This window comes from Medicago sativa, chromosome 6, assembly GCF_051527215.1.
Source record: "Medicago sativa cultivar Bolivia chromosome 6, Bolivia_mono, whole genome shotgun sequence".
NCBI lineage: Eukaryota > Viridiplantae > Streptophyta > Magnoliopsida > Fabales > Fabaceae > Medicago > Medicago sativa.
In genome coordinates this window covers 84,934,358-84,959,537 of record NC_140754.1, presented here as the reverse complement: position 1 = coordinate 84,959,537, position 25,180 = coordinate 84,934,358, and the positions used below count along the sequence as shown (strand labels likewise).

Sequence of the window (25,180 nt, the reverse complement as noted above, 5' to 3'; positions counted from 1 at the left end):
TGATTTATGTTGTTGAATGCATGATTATATGTTGTTTTGCTCCCTATGTTGTCTACTGAACCTGTAAACATGTTTATGAAACAATTTGGGTGATTAAGGGATCAAAAATTGGGTTTTGGGGTGAAAAATGGTGCAAAAATCGTAACAGCCTGTGCCAAATCGTGCTCCGATTTTGCCAAATCGTGCTCCGATTATTTACGAATGAAAATGCAAATTTTGACCCAGAAAATCGTGCTCCGATTTTCCAAATCGTACTCCGATTTGACAGCTTTCCCTGTTTCGCGTTCTTGCGTCTTTTTCACCCGTTTCTGTTTTGAATTAGCTTTCGGTGTAAACATGAAAGTTGTAGATAATTTGAGTTAGCTTCCTAATGGCTTTGGAGTGACTAGAAAATTATTTGTAGATTTTGAGTTATGATGAAAATAGTCCAAGTGGGTCTTCAGAAAACTTTAAGAAAACTTGGCATAACTAATCCCAAGTTAGTCCAAAAACTTATGGTTGGTTTCCCAACTTCAAACTTAAGTGTTAGGGATTTAGTTGAGGTGTTTATGGGTATTTGGCTTATGTTCTATTGATCAAAACTTAATTGCGTTTGAAGGATGTTTTGGACCTTGAGATGAATGTAATTGGTTTATATATATGTTATGTTGCTAATTTCCGTTGTTGATGTTGTTGTATCGTCTAATGTCGAAATTGGGGAGTGTGTCATAATTGTTTTAGGCACATATGTTGTTGTTGTAGTTGTTGTTGAAGTTGTATGCTGATATACACAAGTCGAGTCCATATGCATACCCATGTTCTGTTGGGGGCTTATGCCCTGCAATGTTCATCATTCAACCCGTTGGGGGCTTATGCCCTGGAATGTTTATCATTCAACTTGTTGGGGGCTTATGCCCTGGGATGCTTTAACCATCCAAATTGTTGGGGGCTTATGCCCTGGAATGCTTAACATTCAACGCGCGTAGATTGGTACCACATGCATGATGCATTAGTATTCGTTGTTGTCGTTGCATTGTCGAGTTGTCGTTGGTGTCGTTGTTGACAACGAAGTTGTTGTTGTTGTTGTTGTTGTTGTTGTTATTGTTGATTGTTATTGAAGACGATTATGTTGTTGCTATATGTATACATTATATACACTATTGATGATGCTTGATGTGAATGTTGTTGCTTCATTAATTTGATGAATTATATATTATTATTATCGAATGTGTTTCTCACCCCTTCTGCTTGAAAATGTTGCCCTTCGTATGGGTAACTTGCAGGTAATGATGGCTTGTAAGTTGGTTGGCTCAAGTGTCTAGGGCTCTGATACATATAAGGATGGGGATCGTCGCGAATGTTTTCTTCATTTCTTTTATGTATCATGTTTTGAAAAGACTTGGTTGTTGAAGTTTATCTTTGTTGAGATTAATGAGTATTATGTTGAGGCCTTTGTGCCAAGAATTACATTGATGCTGGATTTGGTTGAATTATATTTTGAAAGAATTATTCCGCTGCAATTTTTAAGATATTTTAAATGTTGGTTTAAATAAATAGTTATTTTCTATTTATGAAAATTTGAAAAGCAGTGTGACACTTCGTTGTATGATTTACTCTGATTATTATAATTAATATTACGTTGTTGGGAGAACGGGGTGTTACAGATATCCTCCCCATCACCCACACTCTTCACCACACATCCCTCAAACCACCCATCACCGCCCCACCAGTCCCGTCCCTGATCCTGACAACCTCCTTCCACCAAATAGTGTAACGCCCCATTTTTATTCTAATATTTTAGTAGATGTGTGAATATTTTATATATGACTTTAATTGCTATATAAATGATTTTATGTGAAATATATGTTTTATATGATTTTTATATGAAATATGTTATGATGCAATTTTATTATATGAATATTGGGGTTGTGTATTATTTAAATGAATGTTGTTATTATTTGATAGAAATAATATGAGAAATAGAAATATTATAGAAATAGTATTTATTTTTGGTTAATGGGAATTAAGTGGAAATTAATAGAAATTAAGGGAGTTGGGTGAGAAAAGAAAAGAGAGATATTTTTGAAGTAAAATGAAAGAAAAAGGGAGAGAAACATTTTCACGTGAAAACATTAGAAGAAAACTGCTTTTGGAGAGAAAACCTAGAAGAGGCAAAGAGAGAGCTAGGAAGGAATCGATTGCGGTAGCTTGTCGTTTGGTGTTGCTGAATTAAGGTAAGGGTGGGATTCCTTTCAATAATCTTGATATATAATTTGAAAATTGATGAAATTGTTGTTCTTGAGTTTAGGGTTTGAGAGGTTATGTTAGATGATAATTTATAATAAAACATGTTGTTTAATTGTATGAATATAGGTTGTTTTACCCCTATGATGTATACTAAACCTGTAAACATGTTTGTAAACCAATTTGGGTGATTAAGGGATCAAAGCTAGGATTTTTGGGGTGAAACTATGTTGAAATCGCAGCATTTTTCTGAAATCTGAAGCAGGACGCGAAAGCGTCGCATTAGCGTCCAGAAAGCGTCCACACCTTGTAGCTGCCCAGAAATTTTTGTGAAGCGTCCTTTTGACGCGAAAGCGTCCTACCCATTTGCTGAGGACGCTAAAGCGTCCCATTAGCGTGCAGAAAGCGTCCTCATCCTGAGTTACGACATTTTGGACGCGAAAGCGTCCTTCTGTCGCGAAAGCGTCCCTGGTCCTGTACTGCCATTTTCTGAATTTTGTTTCGTGCACTAGGAGTCTATTCTAATCATTTTAATAGGTTCCCTTGATTTATTAAGCCATGTTTATGAAGTGAATATTATTATTGAAGGTTGTACTATTTGAAATATATGTGTAAACACTTTTGTATAATAAAAGTTGTCGTTCCATTGTTGAAAATTATTGTGTCGTTGAGTCATAGTAAAATTATGCACATTGTCGTTGTCGTAGATGTTGTTGTAGTTGTTATGATGATGTTGTTTATGATTGATGATGATAATAGTATGATCATAAATGATTATTAATACTGATGTTTATGATGTCTGAAGAGGTTAAATATATGATGATAATTGATTATGAGTAATATTATGATGTTTTATGACAATTATGTTGATGTAATTCATTCCTTAAATGATGTTAATGCATTCTATTATGCTATCTTGTTTCCTTTCCGTCGTTGACGTTGTTGTATCATCTGATGTCAAAGTTGGGGAGTGTGTCATAATTGTTTTAGGCACATATGTTGTTGTTGTAGTCGTTGTTGAAGTTGTATGTTGATATACACAAGTTGAGTCCATTTGCATACTCACATCTGTTGGGGGCTTATGCCCTAGAATGTTTATCATTCAACCCGTTGGGGGCTTATGCCCTGGAATGTTTACCATTCACCTGTTGAGGGCTTATGCCCTGGGATGCTTTAACCATCCAAATTGTTGGGGGCTTATGCCCTGGAATGCTTAGCATTCAACGCGCGTAGATTGGTACCACCTGCATGATGCATTAGTTGTTGTTGTCGTAGCATTGTTGAGTTGTTGTTGGCGTTGTAGCATTGTCGGGTTGTTGTCGTTGTCGAATTGTCGAGTTATCGGTGTCATTGTGGATAATATTGTTGTTGTTGTTGTACCTTGTTGCTGAAAATGATTATTTTTGTTGTTATATGTATTCTTTATATACATTATTAATGATGCATGTTGTGATATATTGTTATTTTCATTAATTTGATGAATTATATATTATTATTATTGGATAAGTTTCTCACCCCTTCTGCGTATATGTTGCCTCGACCGTGGGTAATGTGCAGGTAATGATGGCTTGTAGGTTGATTGGCTCAAGTGTCTAGGGCTCTTATACATATTAGGATGGGGATCGTCGCGAGTGTCTTCTCATTTCTTTTATGTATCACATATTTTGGAAAAGACTTGCTATTAGAATAAAGCTGAATTATGTTGTGGCCTTTGTGCCAAGATTTTTATTGATGTTGAATTTGGTTGAATTTACATTTTAAAGAATTATTCCGCTGCAGTTTGTAAGATAATTTAAATGTTGGTATTTAAATAAATAGACAATTTTCTATTATGAAATTTTGATTAGCAGTGTGACACTCCGTTGTGTGGTTACTCTGATTAAATTAACTAATATTACGCTGTTGGGAGAACGGGGTGTTACAATTGGTATCAGAGCAAGTCGGTCCGTCCGGCCAATTAGTAGAGTCGTGTCGAGCCTAGTAGTGTTGTGTGACAATTTTGTATTGTCCTTGTTGTCCTGTTTGTTGTTTGTTGTGTAACCCCTTGTATGGACTGGTTGGAGTACAACCGTGTCCATATTAATTGTTTTAGAAAGACGGTGTACTTTTCTTCTGCTGAAGAAGAGAGTGGAGCGGAATTTTTATTTACCAAGCAACTGAAGCAGTTAGAACATGATGGAGACTTGATGTTTTCCTTGATGGCGTATCTGTCTGTAGAGAACCAGTCGATAATTGATAGATTGCCCGTTGTGAATGAATTTCCTGAAGTTTTCCCTGATGAGATTCCAGATGTGCCACCAGAAAGGGAGGTTGAATTTTCGATCGATCTTGTGCCGGGTACGAAGCCTGTGTCGATGGCTCCTTACCGTATGTCAGCCTCCGAGTTGGTAGAATTGAAGAAGCAGTTGGAAGAATTGCTTGATAAGAAGTTTGTAAGACCGAGTGTCTCACCTTGGGGAGCGCCGGTATTGTTGGTGAAGAAGAAGGATGGTAGCATGAGATTGTGCATAGATTACCGTCAGCTGAATAAAGTGACGATAAAGAACAGGTATCCACTTCCGAGAATTGACGACTTGATGGATCAATTAGTGGGTGCTCGTGTGTTTAGTAAAATTGATTTGAGGTCAGGTTACCATCAGATTAAGGTGAAGGATGAAGATATGCAAAAGACGGCATTTAGGACACGGTATGGACACTATGAATATAAAGTGATGCCTTTCGGTGTTACTAATGCGCCTGGAGTGTTCATGGAGTATATGAACAGAATTTTTCATGCTTTTCTAGATAAATTTGTTGTTGTGTTTATTGACGATATTTTGATTTATTCTAAGACTGAAGAAGAGCATGCAGAACATTTGAAGATTGTTTTACAGGTGCTGAAAGAAAAGAAATTGTATGCAAAACTGTCAAAGTGCGAGTTCTGGTTAAGTGAAGTAAGTTTTCTTGGCCATATTATTTCAGGTAGTGGTATTGCAGTTGACCCGTCGAAAGTAGAAGCGGTATCGCAATGGGAGACTCCTAAGTCAGTTACGGAGATCAGAAGTTTTCTTGGTTTGGCTGGTTATTACAGAAGATTTATCGAAGGATTTTCGAAGTTGGCACTTCCATTGACTCAGTTGACCTGTAAAGGTAAAGCTTTTGTGTGGGATGCTCAGTGTGAGAGTAATTTCAATGAGTTGAAACGAAGATTGACGACGGCTCCAATTTTGATTTTACCAGAGCCAGATAAACCTTTTGTTGTATATTGTGATGCGTCCAAGTTGGGCTTGGGTGGCGTGCTGATGCAAGATGGCAAGGTAGTGGCTTATGCTTCGAGACAATTGAGAATACATGAGAAGAATTATCCTACACATGATTTAGAGTTGGCTGCTGTGGTTTTTGTGTTGAAAATTTGGAGACACTATCTGTACGGTTCCAGATTTGAAGTGTTTAGTGATCATAAGAGTCTGAAATATTTATTTGATCAAAAAGAGTTGAATATGAGGCAGAGAAGGTGGCTTGAGTTGTTAAAAGATTATGATTTTGGCTTGAATTATCATCCGGGTAAAGCCAATGTGGTTGCAGATGCCTTGAGTAGGAAAACATTGCACATGTCGGCTATGATGGTGAAAGAATTTGAATTGCTGGAACAGTTTAGAGACTTAAGCCTTGTTTGTGAATTGGCACCTCAGAGTGTGCAGTTGGGTATGTTGAAAATTAATAATGATTTCTTGAAGAGTATCAAAGAAGCCCAGGAGGTTGATGTGAAATTTGTAGACTTGATGGTTGCTAGTAATCAGAATGCAGATGGTGATTTTCAGGTTGATGATCAAGGAGTGTTGAGATTCCGAGGGAGGATTTGTATTCCTGATAATAATGAGTTGAAAAAGTTGATTTTAGAAGAAAGCCACAGAAGTAGCTTGAGTATCCATCCGGGAGCTACAAAGATGTATCATGACTTGAAGAAACTGTTTTGGTGGTCTGGATTGAAGCGTGATGTCGCACAATTTGTTTATGCATGTTTGACTTGTCAGAAATCGAAAGTTGAACATCAGAAGCCTGCTGGTTTGTTGACACCATTAGATGTGCCGGAATGGAAATGGGATAGCATCTCCATGGACTTTGTGACGGGTTTACCAAACACTCAAAGAGGGCATGATGCCATTTGGGTTATTGTCGATAGATTGACGAAGTCGGCACACTTTATTCCGATTAATATCACCTATTCAGTAGCTTAGTTGGCGGAGATCTATATCCAAAATATTGTGAAGTTGCATGGTGTCCCATCGAGTATTGTGTCGGATAGAGATCCGAGGTTCACTTCGAGATTTTGGAAGAGCTTGCAAGAAGCTTTGGGCTCTCAGTTGAAGTTGAGTTCAGCGTATCATCCGCAAACAGATGGTCAGTCAGAAAGAACGATTCAATCATTAGAAGACTTGTTGAGGGTGTGTGTACTTGAGCAAGGTGGAGCTTGGGACAGTCACCTACCATTGATAGAGTTCACGTACAACAATAGTTACCACTCGAGTATTGGTATGGCACCTTTCGAAGCTTTATATGGTCGAAGGTGTATGACTCCTTTATGTTGGTTTGAGTCGGGTGAAAGTATTGTGTTGGGGCCTGAAATAGTTCAGCAGACTACGGAAAAGGTCAAGATGATAAGAGAGCATATGAAAGCGTCGCAGAGTCGACAGAAGAGCTATCATGACAAGCGTAGGAAGGACCTTGAGTTTCAAGAGGGTGACCATGTGTTCTTGAGAGTCACTCCTATGACCGGTGTGGGTCGTGCATTGAAGTCCAAGAAGTTGACTCCGAAGTTTATTGGTCCTTATCAAATATCTGAGAGAATTGGCACAGTGGCTTATAGAGTTGGTTTGCCACCACATCTTTCGAACTTGCATGATGTGTTTCATGTGTCGCAACTTCGAAAGTATGTAGCGGATCCTTCACATGTCATTCCTAGAGATGATGTGCAAGTTAGAGACAACCTTACGGTAGAAACTTTACCTTTGAGGATTGATGATCGCAAGGTGAAGACGTTGAGAGGCAAGGAGATACCTCTAGTGAGAGTTGTTTGGGGGGGAGCAGCTGGTGAAAGTCTTACTTGGGAGTTGGAGAGTAAGATGCAGGAGTCTTATCCTGAGTTGTTTACTTGAGGTAATATTTCGAGGACGAAATTCTATAAGTTGGGGAGAGTTGTAACGCCCCATTTTTATTCTAATATTTTAGTAGATGTGTGAATATTTTATATATGACTTTAATTGCTATATAAATGATTTTATGTGAAATATATGTTTTATATGATTTTTATATGAAATATGTTATGATGCAATTTTATTATATGAATATTGGGGTTGTGTATTATTTAAATGAATGTTGTTATTATTTGATAGAAATAATATGAGAAATAGAAATATTATAGAAATAGTATTTATTTTTGGTTAATGGGAATTAAGTGGAAATTAATAGAAATTAAGGGAGTTGGGTGAGAAAAGAAAAGAGATATATTTTTGAAGTAAAATGAAAGAAAAAGGGAGAGAAACATTTTCACGTGAAAACATTAGAAGAAAACTGCTTTTGGAGAGAAAACCTAGAAGAGGCAAAGAGAGAGCTAAGAAGGAATCGATTGCGGTAGCTTGTCGTTTGGTGTTGCTGAATTAAGGTAAGGGTGGGATTCCTTTCAATAATCTTGATATATAATTTGAAAATTGATGAAATTGTTGTTCTTGAGTTTAGGGTTTGAGAGGTTATGTTAGATGATAATTTATAATAAAACATGTTGTTTAATTGTATGAATATAGGTTGTTTTACCCCTATGATGTATACTAAACCTGTAAACATGTTTGTAAACCAATTTGGGTGATTAAGGGATCAAAGCTAGGATTTTTGGGGTGAAACTATGTTGAAATCGCAGCATTTTTCTGAAATCTGAAGCAGGACGCGAAAGCGTCGCATTAGCGTCCAGAAAGCGTCCACACCTTGTAGCTGCCCAGAAATTTTTGTGAAGCGTCCTTTTGACGCGAAAGCGTCCTACCCATTTGCTGAGGACGCTAAAGCGTCCCATTAGCGTGCAGAAAGCGTCCTCATCCTGAGTTACGACATTTTGGACGCGAAAGCGTCCTGTCCCTTTTTGTAGAGGACGCGAAAGCGTCCTTCTGTCGCGAAAGCGTCCCTGGTCCTGTACTGCCATTTTATGAATTTTGTTTCGTGCACTAGGAGTCTATTCTAATCATTTTAATAGGTTCCCTTGATTTATTAAGCCATGTTTATGAAGTGAATATTATTATTGAAGGTTGTACTATTTGAAATATATGTGTAAACACTTTTGTATAATAAAAGTTGTCGTTCCATTGTTGAAAATTATTGTGTCGTTGAGTCATAGTAAAATTATGCACATTGTCGTTGTCGTAGATGTTGTTGTAGTTGTTATGATGATGTTGTTTATGATTGATGATGATAATAGTATGATCATAAATGATTATTAATACTGATGTTTATGATGTCTGAAGAGGTTAAATATATGATGATAATTGATTATGAGTAATATTATGATGTTTTATGACAATTATGTTGATGTAATTCATTCCTTAAATGATGTTAATGCATTCTATTATGCTATCTTGTTTCCTTTCCGTCGTTGACGTTGTTGTATCATCTGATGTCAAAGTTGGGGAGTGTGTCATAATTGTTTTAGGCACATATGTTGTTGTTGTAGTCGTTGTTGAAGTTGTATGTTGATATACACAAGTTGAGTCCATTTGCATACTCACATCTGTTGGGGGCTTATGCCCTGGAATGTTTATCATTCAACCCGTTGGGGGCTTATGCCCTGGAATGTTTACCATTCACCTGTTGAGGGCTTATGCCCTGGGATGCTTTAACCATCCAAATTGTTGGGGGCTTATGCCCTGGAATGCTTAGCATTCAACGCGCGTAGATTGGTACCACCTGCATGATGCATTAGTTGTTGTTGTCGTAGCATTGTTGAGTTGTTGTTGTCGTTGTAGCATTGTCGGGTTGTTGTCGTTGTCGAATTGTCGAGTTATCGGTGTCGTTGTGGATAATATTGTTGTTGTTGTTGTACCTTGTTGCTGAAAATGATTATTTTTGTTGTTATATGTATTCTTTATATACATTATTAATGATGCATGTTGTGATATATTGTTATTTTCATTAATTTGATGAATTATATATTATTATTATTGGATAAGTTTCTCACCCCTTCTGCGTATATGTTGCCTCGACCGTGGGTAATGTGCAGGTAATGATGGCTTGTCGGTTGATTGACTCAAGTGTCTAGGGCTCTGATACATATTAGGATGGGGATCGTCGCGAGTGTCTTCTCATTTCTTTTATGTATCACATATTTTGGAAAAGACTTGCTATTAGAATAAAGCTGAATTATGTTGTGGCCTTTGTGCCAAGATTTTTATTGATGTTGAATTTGGTTGAATTTACATTTTAAAGAATTATTCCGCTGCAGTTTGTAAGATAATTTAAATGTTGGTATTTAAATAAATAGACAATTTTCTATTATGAAATTTTGATTAGCAGTGTGACACTCCGTTGTGTGGTTACTCTGATTAAATTAACTAATATTACGCTGTTGGGAGAACGGGGTGTTACAAATAGAACCACTCTGGGCCCGCATCCTCCAACCTCCCATCACGCATACCATATCTAGCAACCAACACACGATACCACAACCCCCCTCGATCAATTAGTAATCTCCAACACCACTTCCACAACAATGCCTCATTGAACTCTCTCAACTGCCTAACACCCAACCCACCACACTCCTTTCTCATACAAACAGTCCTCCAACCTACCCAAGATATTTTCCTATGTTCCTCACTCCCACCCCGCCCCCCCCCCCCCCCCCCCCCCCCCCCAAAAAAAGTTTAGACAAAAGAGATTTTATGGAAGAGATTGTACCTGCTTGAGCCTTGAAGAAGGAAAGAGCATAGACAAGCAGTGCGGTCAAGACAGACTTTAGAAGAACCAAGCGACCTTCGAAGGAAAGAAACCGGCTTTGCCAACCAGACAGTGTAGATTTTATACGGTTAATCACAGGTTCCCAGAAAGACAACCGACACGAGTTTCCACCAATAGGCAAACCAAGGTAGAGAAATGGTACTTTACCAACTTTACAACTCAACAATGACGCTGCTTCAGTCAACCAAGAGTCAGAAATATTTACACCAACCAACAAACTTTTATGGAAATTAACTTTTAAACCAGACATCGCCTCAAAAAGGACTAGAACTTCCCGCAATGCAAGAACGTTCGCCAAACTCTTTTCACCCAAAAGTAATGTGTTGTCTGCAAACTGAAGGTGAGATAAAACCACCAAATTTTCGGCCCCAACACTGTATCCACGAAACAAATTTGCATCAACCATGGTCTTCATCATAACATTTAATCCCTCTGCTGCCAATAAAAATAAAAATTGGTAAAGCAGATCATCTTGACGCAGACCTCTACCTAAAGGAAATTCATCTGTAGGGCTACCATTAACAATAACAGATGTTGTAGCCGTCGTTACACATTCCTTAATCCATTTTCTCCATAAGGTCGGAAAACACATTTTTCCCATCACCGCATCCAAATATCCCCAGTCAACTGAATCATAAGCTTTCTCAAAGTCCACCTTAAACAACATCTACTCTTTCTTGGATTTACGAGCCTCATCTACTACTTCATTCGCAATAAGAATCCCATCAAGGATTTGTCTGTTTTTAACAAAAGCAGACTGAGCATCTGAAATTACACTCCCAATAACATGTCTCAATCTATTAGCCAACAACTTAGCCAGAACTTTATACAGACTTCCGACCAGTAAAATGGGGCGAAAATCATTTAAAGTTTGAGGAGAGTCAACCTTTGGAATGAGCGCAATAAAACTAGAATTAATATCTTTTGACAACTTGCCATTCGGATGGAATTCATTCACAAATCTCATAATATCCTCTTTCAAGTCAATCCAAAAATCTTTGAAAGAACTAAAGTTGATACCGTTGGGCCCCGGGCTCTTGAAACTATCACAATCCCATATAGCTGCTTTTACTTCCTCCAATGAAAAAGGCTTAATGAGATTGCCCCCTTCAGCGTAAGATAACCCTCTAAACTGTAACCCATCTATCGACGGCCGAAGCATATGATGGGCGCAATAAAGGTTTAAAGTTTGTTTGTGATTCTGATCTCACATAAGAGTATGGTTTTTATCTAGGAAATACATTTAAGATATTTATACAAAGTTATAGGGTAAGCTTGAGTGTATTTGAGTTTGCTTGAGACGTGAGTATAACTCTGATAAGGGTACTTGAGAATAATATTAAAGTGTATAAAGCAATATCTTTGCTTTTGCATTTGAATAGTTGGCCTTTGAATACTAAAGGTTAGACCTTGATTTTCTTAGCGAGAAAACCATAATATAGCCGTTGCTTTTGTCCTTTTTAATTTGAACAAGTAAGACTTGGAGAGCAAGCTTCCTTCTAAGAGTGCTTAATTTTGAATTGAGCCTTTCTTTTCTGAAGTCCCGTCTTAATCTTCATTTTAAAGTTTTTCAGTTAATCTTAAGTTATTCTTTTGATAGAATTATTATTGACCATAATCTCCTTAATCTTAGACTAGGTATTAGTTATGTGTTAAAAATTTAGTTTCATAATCTCAAATATAGATATATACCGAATTCTCGCATGAACGTTTGTAAAATGATCATATCCCAGTGCTATCATTTTGGATGATGTAAAAAAATGTCTTAGTTTACCAGTGTTTTAGGTAAACTACAAGGTTAGTTTTGATTATCACAAGCATGATCAAACGAGAAATCTTAGGACATATGTTGTGCAATCTTTTTTCGAAAAAAACACCAGTGTTCATCATATTCATAAGTTGCTTTATGAATACAACGGTTTTTTGTATGAATGTAAATGTCATTCGACGGAAAGGAGTAAAGAAAAATGCAAGTAAAAAGGCTTAAAAGTTCAAATGCAGAAACTTAAAGAAATGTAAATTGCATTGCATTTAAATGCAAATGTGGTTCGACAAATCAATTTACATACATTCTATATGACTCTTTTCTCTAAACGTCAGTACTTCGAGTGCTAAAATTCTATAAATGATTTGCAACTTGTTTTTCATATGAAAAACTCTTATTAATACATAGTAAAAATAACTGTAAAGACTTAAAACTGCTAAAAACTGAAGGTCTTCGATGGAAATTATCAACTCCCCACATCTTAACAAGAAACTGATGTTTTTGAATTTGAATTGTTTTTCCTTCGATAGCAACTGCTTGACTTCGACCATTCTTCTCTCTAAATTACCTCTTGTTGAACCTCAAAGCTCTTGAACTCTTTTAAATGTTAAGTCCCAGATCATGTCAAAATTTTCATGCTAGAGATAACATATATAAAAGAATAAAAAACAATTCTCATTGACTACATTAATGAGCTTGTTGGAATAACAGCTAACACCATGAAAACTCATTAGACGTTAGTTTGTCACGTTGTTGATAAACAATATTTGTGAGATTCTTGCCACAATGTCACAGATGTGAAGTCCAATTTTAACTATTATTTTGTTTCCATCCAACAGAAGTCAAAGAATCACGGCTGCTGACATGTGCACGTGAGGCTAATGGGCTAACATGTGTTGGTACTTAGCACCGCTTGCAAATGCTAATGGACACGCTTAAAACTTCTTGAAATATATTTCATAGACACCTATAGTTCAATTAATATCTTGTGAAGAAAAAAAAAAGGCTGATATATGATAAATGTGATACGTTGTTAGTAATATAATGAGAAAAGAGATAATGTGATGTTGAATGAATGTATAAAAATTAAGTGTCTATATATATTATTACTCAGCTTCTATACATAAAATAAGATGTAGTACGTCCTCCTATGTATATTTTTAGTTTGGTTTTTTAATCAAATAACACATCAAAATAATAATTCAAATTTTTAATTAATACTTTTTTAAAAAATAAAAATATTGTATGTGGTCTTTTATCTTAATTTTAGTTGACAATTTGGTTATTTATAACTTTTTCACGCAATTTTGATATATTTGAATACGAATTATTAGACTTAAAATTATAGTATTTGTTATGAAAGTGACTCAAAATTGTAGTTTTGAATCTGTCAAAATCGGGGTCTAAATGGTGTTGTTCGAGGCCCGAATTTGGCTGTGGTTTTTCAGCTTGTTGGTATGTGAAAAATCGGTGGCCGAAGTGCAAAATCGAGGCCCGAATTTGCCATCAAAAAATATAACAGAATCATATTTTTGAGCTGAGATTTGTTTCAATTTTATGAGGGATACTTTTACTATAAATATAGACCTTGTATCAGAGTAAACCTTGAGATAGAGGGAGCTGAAACAAAGGTTTAGAAGTCAACAAGAAAACTAGGGTTTGTATAGAGTTTGCTCTTGGCAACAAACACTAAGGTTGGGGTTGATTCACCTTGGGAAACACTATTAGAATTGAGTCTCTTGGTTACGGGAAGAGATTGAAACTTTGGGTAGAATTAGGCGGGAGACTTATTCTTGTAACTCATTGATATCTCTTTTGTAAAGTTACTCATCATTATAGTGGCATGGAACGGAGGGCTGCTCTCTCTCCCATACTAGGTCAGTATTGGATCGAACTGGGTAAACAAATTTCGTGTGCTCTCTCTTTCTTTCTCTCGTTGTTTTCTACTTTTGTTTGTGTTTATAACTTTCTTACACTTTGTTTTGGTTGCTTGATTATTACTTGCTCCACACATTAAGTATTTATTGATATGATTTTCATCGAATTCACAACAGTTTTATTCTTTTGTGAGCTCTCAGTCTTCAAATCTATGTACTTTATTCATGTTTGTATATAAATCTTAGATCTAAAACTTGAAAATTAATATGCAAACGGAACAAAGTGATGTTAAACAAAATTAAGAACTTATAAATCGTTATCTGAAATTAAGTTAAACAACTACATGTGTAATTTTACATTTAAAAACGATTATGACAAATCAACCGATACCTTGATTACTTTAACTATTTAATCGTCATTTCATTTGTTTAAGTGTTTTTTTTTGTTAACTCTTCGATTTAAAAAAAAATATATGTCTGATAATCCGAGTTGAAAGGTAAGTAAGTGTAGCCAAAAATTATTCAACCTAAAAATGGAATTCAGATTATCCTATGCATGTTTGTGCGGTTTAAAACTATTGAAGCGTGATTTAAATATTTCACTGATATGATGTTTGGTTTGTTTTTTAAAATATTAATTTAAAAATGAATGATCTTTCAAAACTACAATGTGACAATGTTTTGGACAAATTTCTTTTTGTTTTTTTAAGAGGTTAAAATGGAATATATTATCAAATCAAAGTGTTCTTCCTAGCATAAGGTGTATCAAGGAAGAACAAAAGAGTCATTGCAATAATTACAAGATAAAAACGAAAACACCAAAGAACTAAAAGAGAGAAACAAACTAATTAGTGCTAAACAAAGTTAATGGACTAAGCCACCACCTATGAAAATTTAATGGGCAATTGTATAAATGTTAGTTTGATTGAGAGAAAAGAATAATATTAACCATATAAAAATTCGATGTTTCTTAAAAATGTATGGTGTGTGTCAATTTAAGGATGTCAATGGGTACCCATGGGTACAGATAGTATGATATCCATGCCTGTCTCATTGGATAAATATGATACACGTGCCCGCCCCGTACCCTCGTGGGTACCCACTATGCGGGTACCGTGGGTATTGAGGTATCCATGGGTATTCATGGGCACCCATGGATTTTTGTTACTTTTTTTGGACAAACAATAACTTTTTCTTAATTACCAAAAAACTTCAACTTTTAAACATTCATACATAATTCATTCAAAATTTCATAAATCATACATAATCCATAGGAAATTCATGAATTTTACATAATCCATATGATATGTTTTATGATGTAAATGAAGTAGAAACGTGAACTTAATAAGATGAATTAAAAAGATTGAAAATAAAAATAGGTTGTTAATGAGGAATCTTAGGTGGGCGGTAAAATTTTCTTCAATAAGGTAACAACTTTAAGTAATAAGATAAGATATATAAGGATATTTTAGTGATTTACTTAATTTATTATCGGGTATGGGTACACGTGGGTATAGGTACAATCAAATCCGTGTCCATATCTATATAATAATTGGTAGTCAAATACCCGTTTATTATACTCGTGGATACCCGTTTAGCTACCCGTCCCGTGCCCGTGATGGATTTTACCCACAGGTACCCTGGGCATGAGTATTTTTGCCACCCCTTGGTGTCATACAACATTTTAATTGTAAAAAATGGTGTAAAGTGGATACATTCAAGTTTTTTCAAAATTAAAAAAAAATATTTTAAATAGAAAATTTTATTTTTTACTTTCTTACTAGTACCCTCGTGATACTTGCTAATCATTTTTCTTCTCTATAATTGAAGTGAGAAAAGGTTGAAGAATGGTATTGTATATCTTCTCCACCGACTGGCCAACATTATCTCATAGAAATGCACAATTTCTCTATGATAGTTATTTAACACGTGATAATCATGATAAAATATCTAAAAAAAATGTACACATTATTAGAAGTCTTTTAGCATCTTTCTTAATATAATACTCCCTTCGTTTCAAAATGAGTGCCGCTTTAGCCAAAAAAATTTGTTTCAAAATGAATGTCACTTTACATTTCCAATACAACTTTAATTTTTTTCTTCCAACTTTACCCACTCCAACTTTTCTCTCACACAATTTTCAATGCAACTTTAAGTTTGTCTTTTTCTTATAAAGTAAGGGCAGTTTAGTAAAAGTGTTATGTCTAATGATTATTTCATTATATTCCTTAATATGAGTGCAAATGGCTAAAACGACACTCATTTTGAAACAGAGGGAGTATTTTTTTTTATGCCCCACAATCCACTCAACTTGGTCCCCAGTCACCACCCACATAAAAACTCATATTCCCTTTTAAGTCCTATAAATAGATACATACTCTTTCTATATTAATACACAAAAAACATTCATCTAATCTATTCTTCTCTTCTAATTCCATAGAGAAAAATGAAAACCTCACTTTTAGCATTTTCCTTCATCTTTTTAGCCTTCATTTGCAAAACTATTGCAGCACCTGAACCAGTTCTTGACATTTCAGGCAAACAAGTAACAACAGGTGTGAAATACTATATTTTACCAGTCGTAAGAGGTAAAGGTGGTGGTTTAACAGTTGCAAACCATGGTGAAAACAACCAAACATGTCCCCTTTATGTTGTTCAAGAGAAGCTTGAAGTAAAGAATGGTGAAGCAGTTACTTTCACACCTTATAATGCTAAACAAGGTGTGATTCTAACTTCTACTGATCTCAACATTAAGTCCTTTGTAACAAAAACTAAATGTCCTCAAACACAAGTTTGGAAGCTTCTTAAAGAGTTAACAGGGGTGTGGTTTTTAGCTACAGGGGGTGTAGAAGGTAATCCAAGTATGGCAACTGTTGGTAATTGGTTTAAGATTGAGAAAGCTGATAAAGATTATGTGCTTTCTTTCTGTCCTGCTGAAGCATGCAAATGTCAAACATTGTGTAGGGAACTAGGGTTATTTGTTGATGATAAGGGAAATAAGCACTTAGCTCTTAGTGATCAAATTCCATCATTTAGGGTTGTGTTTAAAAGGGCTTGAGTGAGTGAAACAGCACTATAATTTCATAAATGTTATGCAATATAATTATGCATATCATATGGTTTTGTTGAAGGAATAATATCACTAATCAGTGATCATCCCCTTTTCTATCACTTGTTCCATGCTCTAATTTATTGTATGTATTTCACGTCAATTCAATGATAAGAGTTTGATTTTAAAGGATTGGATTCAATTATTTTCAATAATGATTGTAAAATGATCATTAATATTGCTTTAATAATAATAATTTCCCTCTATCCAAATTGTTTTTTTTTTCATTAAATACAAAAAATAAAAACAGAAGCAAAAGCAGAGAACCATCCTCATAAAGGCATAAATTTGTGGCAAACATATTTCTTAGTTTCATTGTTTAGAATGAAATTGAAAAATGCATTTGGTCTATTGAAAAATGCATTTAGAATGAAATTCAACAAGAGAAACAATAGACCAAACATGAGCAATTGTCATGCCTTTTACTTTAGTTTAGTACTCACTAGCTAGGATTGAACTATTAGCTAAAATCTCTCGCAAAGACAATACCACTTAGCAATGCGTTAGGCATACATAAAGAGCCAATAAAATTAAACCCACATCGACCAAAAGATAGCGTGCGATTTTGTTTATAAACTTCAAAGAGTGTCTAACATACATGAATTTGTAAGAGGCTTGCGATAACGTGTTGATGTTGTTAGCACAAGCCTTGTTCCATTTTCTTTTTGTTTATTTACCCAAAAAAAAATTATCTTAATTTGTGCCTTTTATTTTTCATTTGCAAAAATATTTTCCTAATTTTATATTTTTTAATAAAAACAAACCGATATTTATCTATTTAAATTGATAGAGTACATCAAATACAATCTCATATTCAACATCGTTAAAAATGTAAATGATGAACAACAACCGAACTCACATTCAAATTAATAGCATATAACTGCAAATTGATATAGTACATCAAATACAATCACATACTCAACATCGCTAAAAATGTAAATGATGGAAATATGCGAATAAACTCACATCATCGAAATTATTAGCATAATGGTAAAATGTTTTAAAATAATATGATAAAATCAAAGTGATCGGAATACCCATCTTTTCGGATCTGCAACGTTGACACTTAATTCATTGATTGAATATGTAATTGACAAAAGTTATTTTTCAATAAGAATGAAACAAACACTACAACAATACAAGAAACCACACAACACCGCACAAGACGAAAAAAGTTATTTCGAGTAAAATATTGACTCAAAATCACCCCTCAAAAAATAAAGTTGAAGAGAGAACCTAGAGAAAGAAAAGTAGGGTCAGCTTGATGGAGAGGGAGAACCCATGGTGAATGAAACAACAGTAGAAGTTCATAACTGTTATGCAATTATGCATATCATATTGTTTTGTTGAAGGAATATCACTAATCAGTGCTGATGATCATCCCCTTTTCTATCACTTGTTCCATGCTCTACTATATTTTCTATATTCTAAGTCGTCTCAGTGGTAAAAGTTTAACTTTAAATGACTGAGTTTAAATCTTTTCGATTATGGTAGTAAAATGATCATCAGTTCCTTTAATAAATAATAATTTTCCTCTATCCAACAAGTGAAACAATAGACTCAACTTGAGCCATTGTCATGCCTTTTACTTTATTTTAGTATTCATTCACTATATGCCACACAAAATGCCACACAAAAAGTTTTTGAAATTGATCCAATTTTCCTTTAAGCACTTAATTAAGTTGCTTACCAAAATAGGCAAAAAAAAAATAAAAAATAATTGTTAAAAGTGATGCCTTTTATCTTCTCATGAACGTTAGGCACTCGTTCTTAATCACCAAGAAGGGATGAAATACATACAACAACCGTAAGATAAAAGACTTATATTGCTAAACATCCCATTCACTTTACAAAACTTCACCTAAAATCAGACTTTGCTATAAAAATCAACATCATAGAAACTTAACAGTGTTCAGTTTTCCCTTTTAGAGTTAATTGGACATGGAAATGGCTTTATTGAGATTAAGAACCAAAGCTCAGAGTCATCCTTACTAGTACAAAAAATACTTTTTAGATTCGTGCTTAAGTCGGTTCGCTCAGCCACCCGTCTTAAGAAGTGACGCGGTGGCAGTTTCGCAATTCTTTCAAACTTCCTTAAGTCGGTTGTAAAGTTACCCGACTTAAGGATGATAGAATAATGAAAAGATTTTATTTTAATAAATACCTTAAGTCACTAGGTTGACCAATTCACTTAAGAAGTCATTTTCTTAAGTCGGTCTATTGACCACCCGACCTAAAGATTTTTTTCCTGTATTTTTTGTCAAAATAAAAATTTTCCCTCTTTTTCTCTGTGAATCATCAATTTCCCTCTTTCTATTTATTAATTAATTAAATTAATAAACTAATTAAATTTATTAATTAAATTAATAGTTAAATGTTTGAAAAAAAATTAATAGTTATATCAAACTTTTGTTCTTAAAACAAGCACGTTGTTATTAACAATTTGTTATCAGCTGAACCTCCCTTCTCCGTTCTCATTCAATCGCTCTCAGTTTTCACACAATCGCTGGAAGCCCCCTCTTTCTCACTCAAAGCCGCTCTCACTTGCTCTCTCATTCTCACTCGCCGCGGCCTCCGTCATCGCTCAATCGATCTCGCCGGAACTTCTGACTTTCTCTCTCACCGGAACCTAAGGTAAGCCAATTGATTCAACAAATTCTCCTTCCTTCCTTGTTTTAGGGTTTTAGAATTGGGAATTGTTTATGTGTAAATTGGATATTGTGAATTAGGAATTGGTAGATTATAGGAATTAATTAGGAATTGGGAATTGTTTTTGGATAGATGATTGGACTGAAAAGGGGACTATTGATTTGGGTCCCTTTGAATTGATTTGGTTAAATTGATAATTATAGGGTTTGATGGTTTTGATTTCTATTAAGTTTGGGATTAAGAACGGTGAAAACAATTTTCTGGATAATAATCATGAACGTGTGTATTTAATTTGAACAAGTGAAGGTATAAAATTTACTACTTAATACTACCACAACTGTGTCTTGCTCTAATAGTGAGACCAACTGTCAAATTTGATGCCTACTACTAAGTTCATACATGATGCCTAAACAAGGCGGTTCACGATCTTCATTACTATAGCATGCATTGGATGGTGCTTATTTCCTTCAATAATCATTAATTTTTTGAAAGGTCTGTGTCTTATTTTCCACAAAATTTACGTGCCATGTATTCTAACTGGATTTGCCTCCTCTAAAGTGGGAAAGAGTTAATAAGCTCTTATTAAGGGAGATAGTAGTACTGAGAAGTATTACTGTTCTCTAAAAAAGGGATTGTAGTTTGTATTATCAAAGAAAATAGGAACTAGTCCAACCCTTTAAATACTTGGAATTTGTCAACTAAATTTTAGACTTAAAACTTCTATGACATATATGGATCTATATACAAAATTTCAAGAAGAACAAATATCCTAACTAGGCAAACTAGGCCATACTCGATAAATCTTCAATCACATACAGTAGGAAAGGTGAAAATTTCTTTTACCTTGTTCTGTTTTGATTTAATCCTTATGATTTGGAACTCATTTGAATAGACATGAAAATAATCGTGTGTGTATAACCTTCTAAAACAGAACTTTGATAATTTTGATTTGAACGAGTGATCATGTTAAATACTCAGGAGCCTTTTGTTTCTTTAAAAATTCATAAACTCTAATTGGAACTGATTCAATCTTTAAATTTCTATACATTTAATTGAAACACATTAAGTATACCTACCCAAGCATTTTATAACAAATCGTTCATTGTGCTATTGTCAAAATTAATTTAAGAAACTTAGTCAAAAGGGTTTAATTTTGTGTTGCTTCACCATCAGTGCCTACTACTCCTTGTGGTTGGCCTGCAGTTAATTCTGGTTGTGTTGCTATAGCCTTATATCCTTCTTCCCTTTATTTAATTATTTATAACCTCCAGCTCAACCTTCTTCACAGAAAGATGAAATCTGCAAGAGATGAAGAAATTGTCGCAACACTGTTCTTCGTTGATTCCTTGTTCGCCATAGCATGCTGAGTTTCACCAATCAGCGCCTCATGCAACCTCTCAATGCTGGATTCCAAATGATCCAATGGTCTTCCATAGCGGTGATCCGGTCTGTCATTTTCGGGGGCATTAACAAGGCAGGTCAGACAAATTTGAAAGGGCAGAGTTAATGGACATAAAATACAGTGAATGAATTTTATAATGGTAATGAAAATTTAGTTATATTATAACATAGTTCTAGAGCCTAAGCTCCTTAGTTTAGAGAAACAAAATTGCTCTCACTGCCTAACTTTATTAGTCAAAATAAATCATTGGATAGTTCTTTCAATTCCACCTTATATATACTCTCCAAATTTTGGGCTTACCGTCACTCAAGCCCATTAACACATGTCCTTCATTTAGCTCAATCCTTTCAGAGGTTCTTTAAGAAGAGGATGTTATTTTGCTGGTTTAGCTTTGACACATGATTATTTTCTTCTGGTAGGTGATCAGGCAGCTTCTGTTCTTTCAAAATTAAACCTAAGTAGAAAGTGATCAACATGCTAATATGAGTATATCATCCTTTAATTTCAAATTTTTTATTTTTCTGATTTATTTAGTTGAAAATTTATGGTTAATGCACTTTGTAGCACCGACATGTTTGATTGAGGGCGTCTTCGATGTTTGACATATGTCAGTGTCCGACAACAACTTAACACATAAATTCATATTTTAAAATTTAATACCATTGTTGATATGTCGGTCTTGTGTCTGTGCTTGTGTCCGTGGTTGGCCTGCAGTTAATTCTTCTTGTTGCTTTCATGTGTGAACTTCATCTATAAACCTGCTTAGTAAATTACATACCATATGTCTGGCCTGCTACAATAGTTGAAGATGACCACTCTGCCTCTTTTGGCTGTGATAAGAAAGTAGCTAGAACAAAGAAAAGAGTTAAATCTTGCACAAATAATTGGGGTTGCAAATCAAATATATTAGATAGTAAAAAAAAAGAAATACATATAAATGTGATATGTGACCAATTAAACAACTCATTCTTAGACCTTGTTGGCTTTCTTTTTTGCATTTCTTCTCCTTGTTTATATCCTTTGTTGATTTGTTACCACTTTCCATTGTATAACATAACGTACATATACCTTAGTTTCCAATACTTTCAGATATAGCATCAGAAAAGAAAATGTTTGAAATATTTTTCAAAAAGTATTTGAACTTTTAGAATCTTTTATTATGAGGCAAATAATTGATTTTTATTTTGATACAATATTGAACATGTGGTAACATGCAGAATACCCATTAGATCAGAAGGTTTCATGTGATAATTAATATAAACAACAAACAAACGTTTATAAATTAAAACACTGATATAATTTTTTCTAATTAAAAAAAGTTGAATAATGTTTAGAGAATTACCATGTAGTAGATGATTCCCTCACGCATATGCATAGCCTCTTCTAGTAATTAATAGATGCCACTGAACTACCACGGTTTGCTCCTAGATGTAGATGTTGCTATCTACTTTTCAGGTGCATTTACTTCAACAAAATTGACACTTCAATTAGATTAGAACATTAACATAGACCTTTCATATGTAATTCACCTTTGATTTGACCCCAATTATTGTGTAATGTTTTATTATAATGGTTTAGGATGTTGAAATACCTATGAAAGTTGATGTTCCATCAAAAAAGTCGGAACCTATTTGTCAAAAATTGATAGTGAAGACAATGTATATGGAACAAGCTTTTAAGTTTAAGACTGAACATAGTGGGATTGATATTGAGCTACCAAGGGACGATGTCATGGACTTGTGTTTGAGTAAAAAAGAATTACACTTGACTATTTTGCAAGTGTGGCTGTCATAAGTATATTTTGTTTGTAAATTTAATGGTCATTCAATTACTTAATTTTATTTATAATGTAATTTTGCTTCACTATCTTAGGTATCTACACCGTCGTTGTGTTGAATTGGGCAAAAGTGGCATGTACGGATTTCTTGATCCATATTACACTGTTGGTCAAAATGACCATGTTAGTGTTCAAACCTACATTCAAAACACGATGGACCATAATAAAAAGGATTTGTACCTAGCTTCTTACTTTAACAAGTAACTTTCTCTCTCTCTCTCTCTCTCTCTCTCTCTCTCTCTCTCTCTTTCTCTCTCTCTCTCTCAATATATATATATATATATATATATATATATATATATATATATATATATCCCAATCACTTGTAATATAGAGATTTGAATTTTATAAATAATTTAACTGTTTATTGCCCTTGTAGTCATCACTGACAGTTGCTCATAATTAATCCCAAGAAGCGTGAGGTGACATTTCTATGTTCATTAGGAAAGAAGCCGACAGATAAAAAAATTTCAGCCATTGTTGATTCATATGTATTCAATTTATTTATTGTACATGAACTGTGATATGTTTAATCATATTAGTAGTAACAATTAAGTATTAATTATTGTAGAGCTTTGGAAGGTTATAATAAGCTACAACGGGTGAGAAACTATAATAAAGTAGTATGGTTTTATCCCACTGTAAGTTCATCTATTATTTTTGAATAGTATTTACCGACTAAAGGTTCACATTTGATCATATTCAGAGTCGAAGACAATCGGTTTGTTACGAGAGTGGATACTTTGTCATGCTCCATATGTTGAACATTGTATCTTGTTGTGGATTCATGGATGCAAGTACGTATAAGATTTTTTTAACAACTATTATAAATTAATTAATTTTATTTTTACATGTTTATATGATAAACTAATATCATGTCATCATTTATTTATTCAGATATTTAGAGATTCAACTCCATTTCAAAAGGATGAAGTTAAAAATGTTCAAGAACGCTGTGCAAGTTTGCTTCTGGAACTTATCGAAGCAAATGCGGAGTCATCTTAGTGTGAGACTGGTTTTGGGAGCATGTGGGGAGTAAGCTTTAGTGTGACACCGGTTTTTTTTAGCAGTTGGGGGTTTAGCTTAGTGTTAGCCCTGTTTTGAATTTTTTTGTACTATTTGCATTTTGGTCCTAACATGTACTTTACTCTACCAGTGCAATGACTATTTACGTATGACATTATAGTTCTATGGTTTTATTTAATTAGTACATGTGGAATTTGGTGATGGTTTGCTCTTCAATATATCTTTCTATTATTTTACATGTATTCTATCCCAAAAAAAAAAAAAGAGATTCTGCATGTATGCAATGGAAAAAAAAATGGTTACAGGACAAAAAAGGAGCATATTTTGTATGGAAAAAAATTGAACTTTATAAGTCAGTTAGAACTAGGCGAGTTAAGAAGTTCATGCCTTAAGACGGTTGCTAAATCCGACTTACAAAGAAAAAACTTCTTATGACGGGAGCTATTAGGGCGGACACGCACCCGACTTAAAAAGTTCTTTACAACCGACTTAAAAAATGATGCCTTAAGACGGTTTCTATATCCGACTTACAAAGCAAAAACTTCTTATGACGGGAGCTATTAGGTCGGGCACGCGCCCGACTTTAAAAGCCCTTTTTAACCGACTTAAAAAGGGTTTTTTGTACTAGTAATCACTACAATATATTTGAGTTCTAACTTGTTCACATTCATGCTTTCATAGACCTATTTTATCTTCTCTGCTGGTATCAAAACCTGCATAAAAGGAACCTTTGTGTCCGAAGAATGCAATATATAGATAAGAAATCAATGGACTAAGGCTCTGTTTGGATAACAACTTAACTAAGCACTTATCATATAAGTGCATAGGTATAGGTTATTTCTACAGCAAGATATAAAATAAAGTTAAACAGATTTCATATCTTATACGTTGTTTTCACAAGATATTCTTCGAAAGCATATGGAAATAAGCTGAAAACGATTTATAAACATATCATGAATTGTTTCCATAAGATCTCACAAACAGACTGATAAGTGTTTGGCAGTGGATAAGCTTCAATAAATCAAGGTTTTTGAGATTTCTGCAGCGGCATATAATAAAAAATGAAGCATAGACACGGACATTAGACACTAACATCTAGACATCTATAATAACTTGAGAAAATTTAGTCACATGTGTCAGCTTCTGGACACTAACACGTTCTGGACATGCCTTGTGAATTGTCAATGTTTCATAATATAAAAGATAGCAACACAATCGCAACCGCGGCTGTAATTTAAAACCTTGATTGGGAGTTCACAGTGTGAAATAGAAACTAATGTGATATCTAAATTTCACATATATTAATGATCACACATAT

General features: G+C 34.4%; 1 protein-coding gene and 1 long non-coding RNA gene across 2 annotated transcripts; both read left to right on the top strand.

The window, feature by feature from the left end:
- Positions 1–16,233: 16,233 nt before the first annotated feature.
- On the top strand, positions 16,234–17,077 carry LOC146917593 (kunitz trypsin inhibitor 5-like). The gene has a single exon (XM_085719427.1). It carries the CDS (start codon positions 16,286–16,288, stop codon positions 16,895–16,897), a length of 612 nt encoding a protein of 203 aa, XP_085575553.1. The 5' UTR covers positions 16,234–16,285; the 3' UTR covers positions 16,898–17,077.
- A 2,375-nt stretch (positions 17,078–19,452) lies between these two features.
- LOC146917592 (uncharacterized) lies at positions 19,453–24,063 on the top strand. The gene is made up of 5 exons (XR_015015783.1): positions 19,453–19,582; positions 22,872–23,036; positions 23,408–23,477; positions 23,543–23,633; positions 23,734–24,063. It is a non-coding gene; the product is annotated as an uncharacterized LOC146917592 (long non-coding RNA).
- Positions 24,064–25,180: the final 1,117 nt, after the last annotated feature.

Bases quoted from the DNA above. Each gene is read 5' to 3' on its own strand.
- LOC146917593 (XM_085719427.1), top strand. From the start codon at position 16,286: ATGAAAACCTCACTTTTAGCATTTTCCTTCATCTTTTTAGCCTTCATT.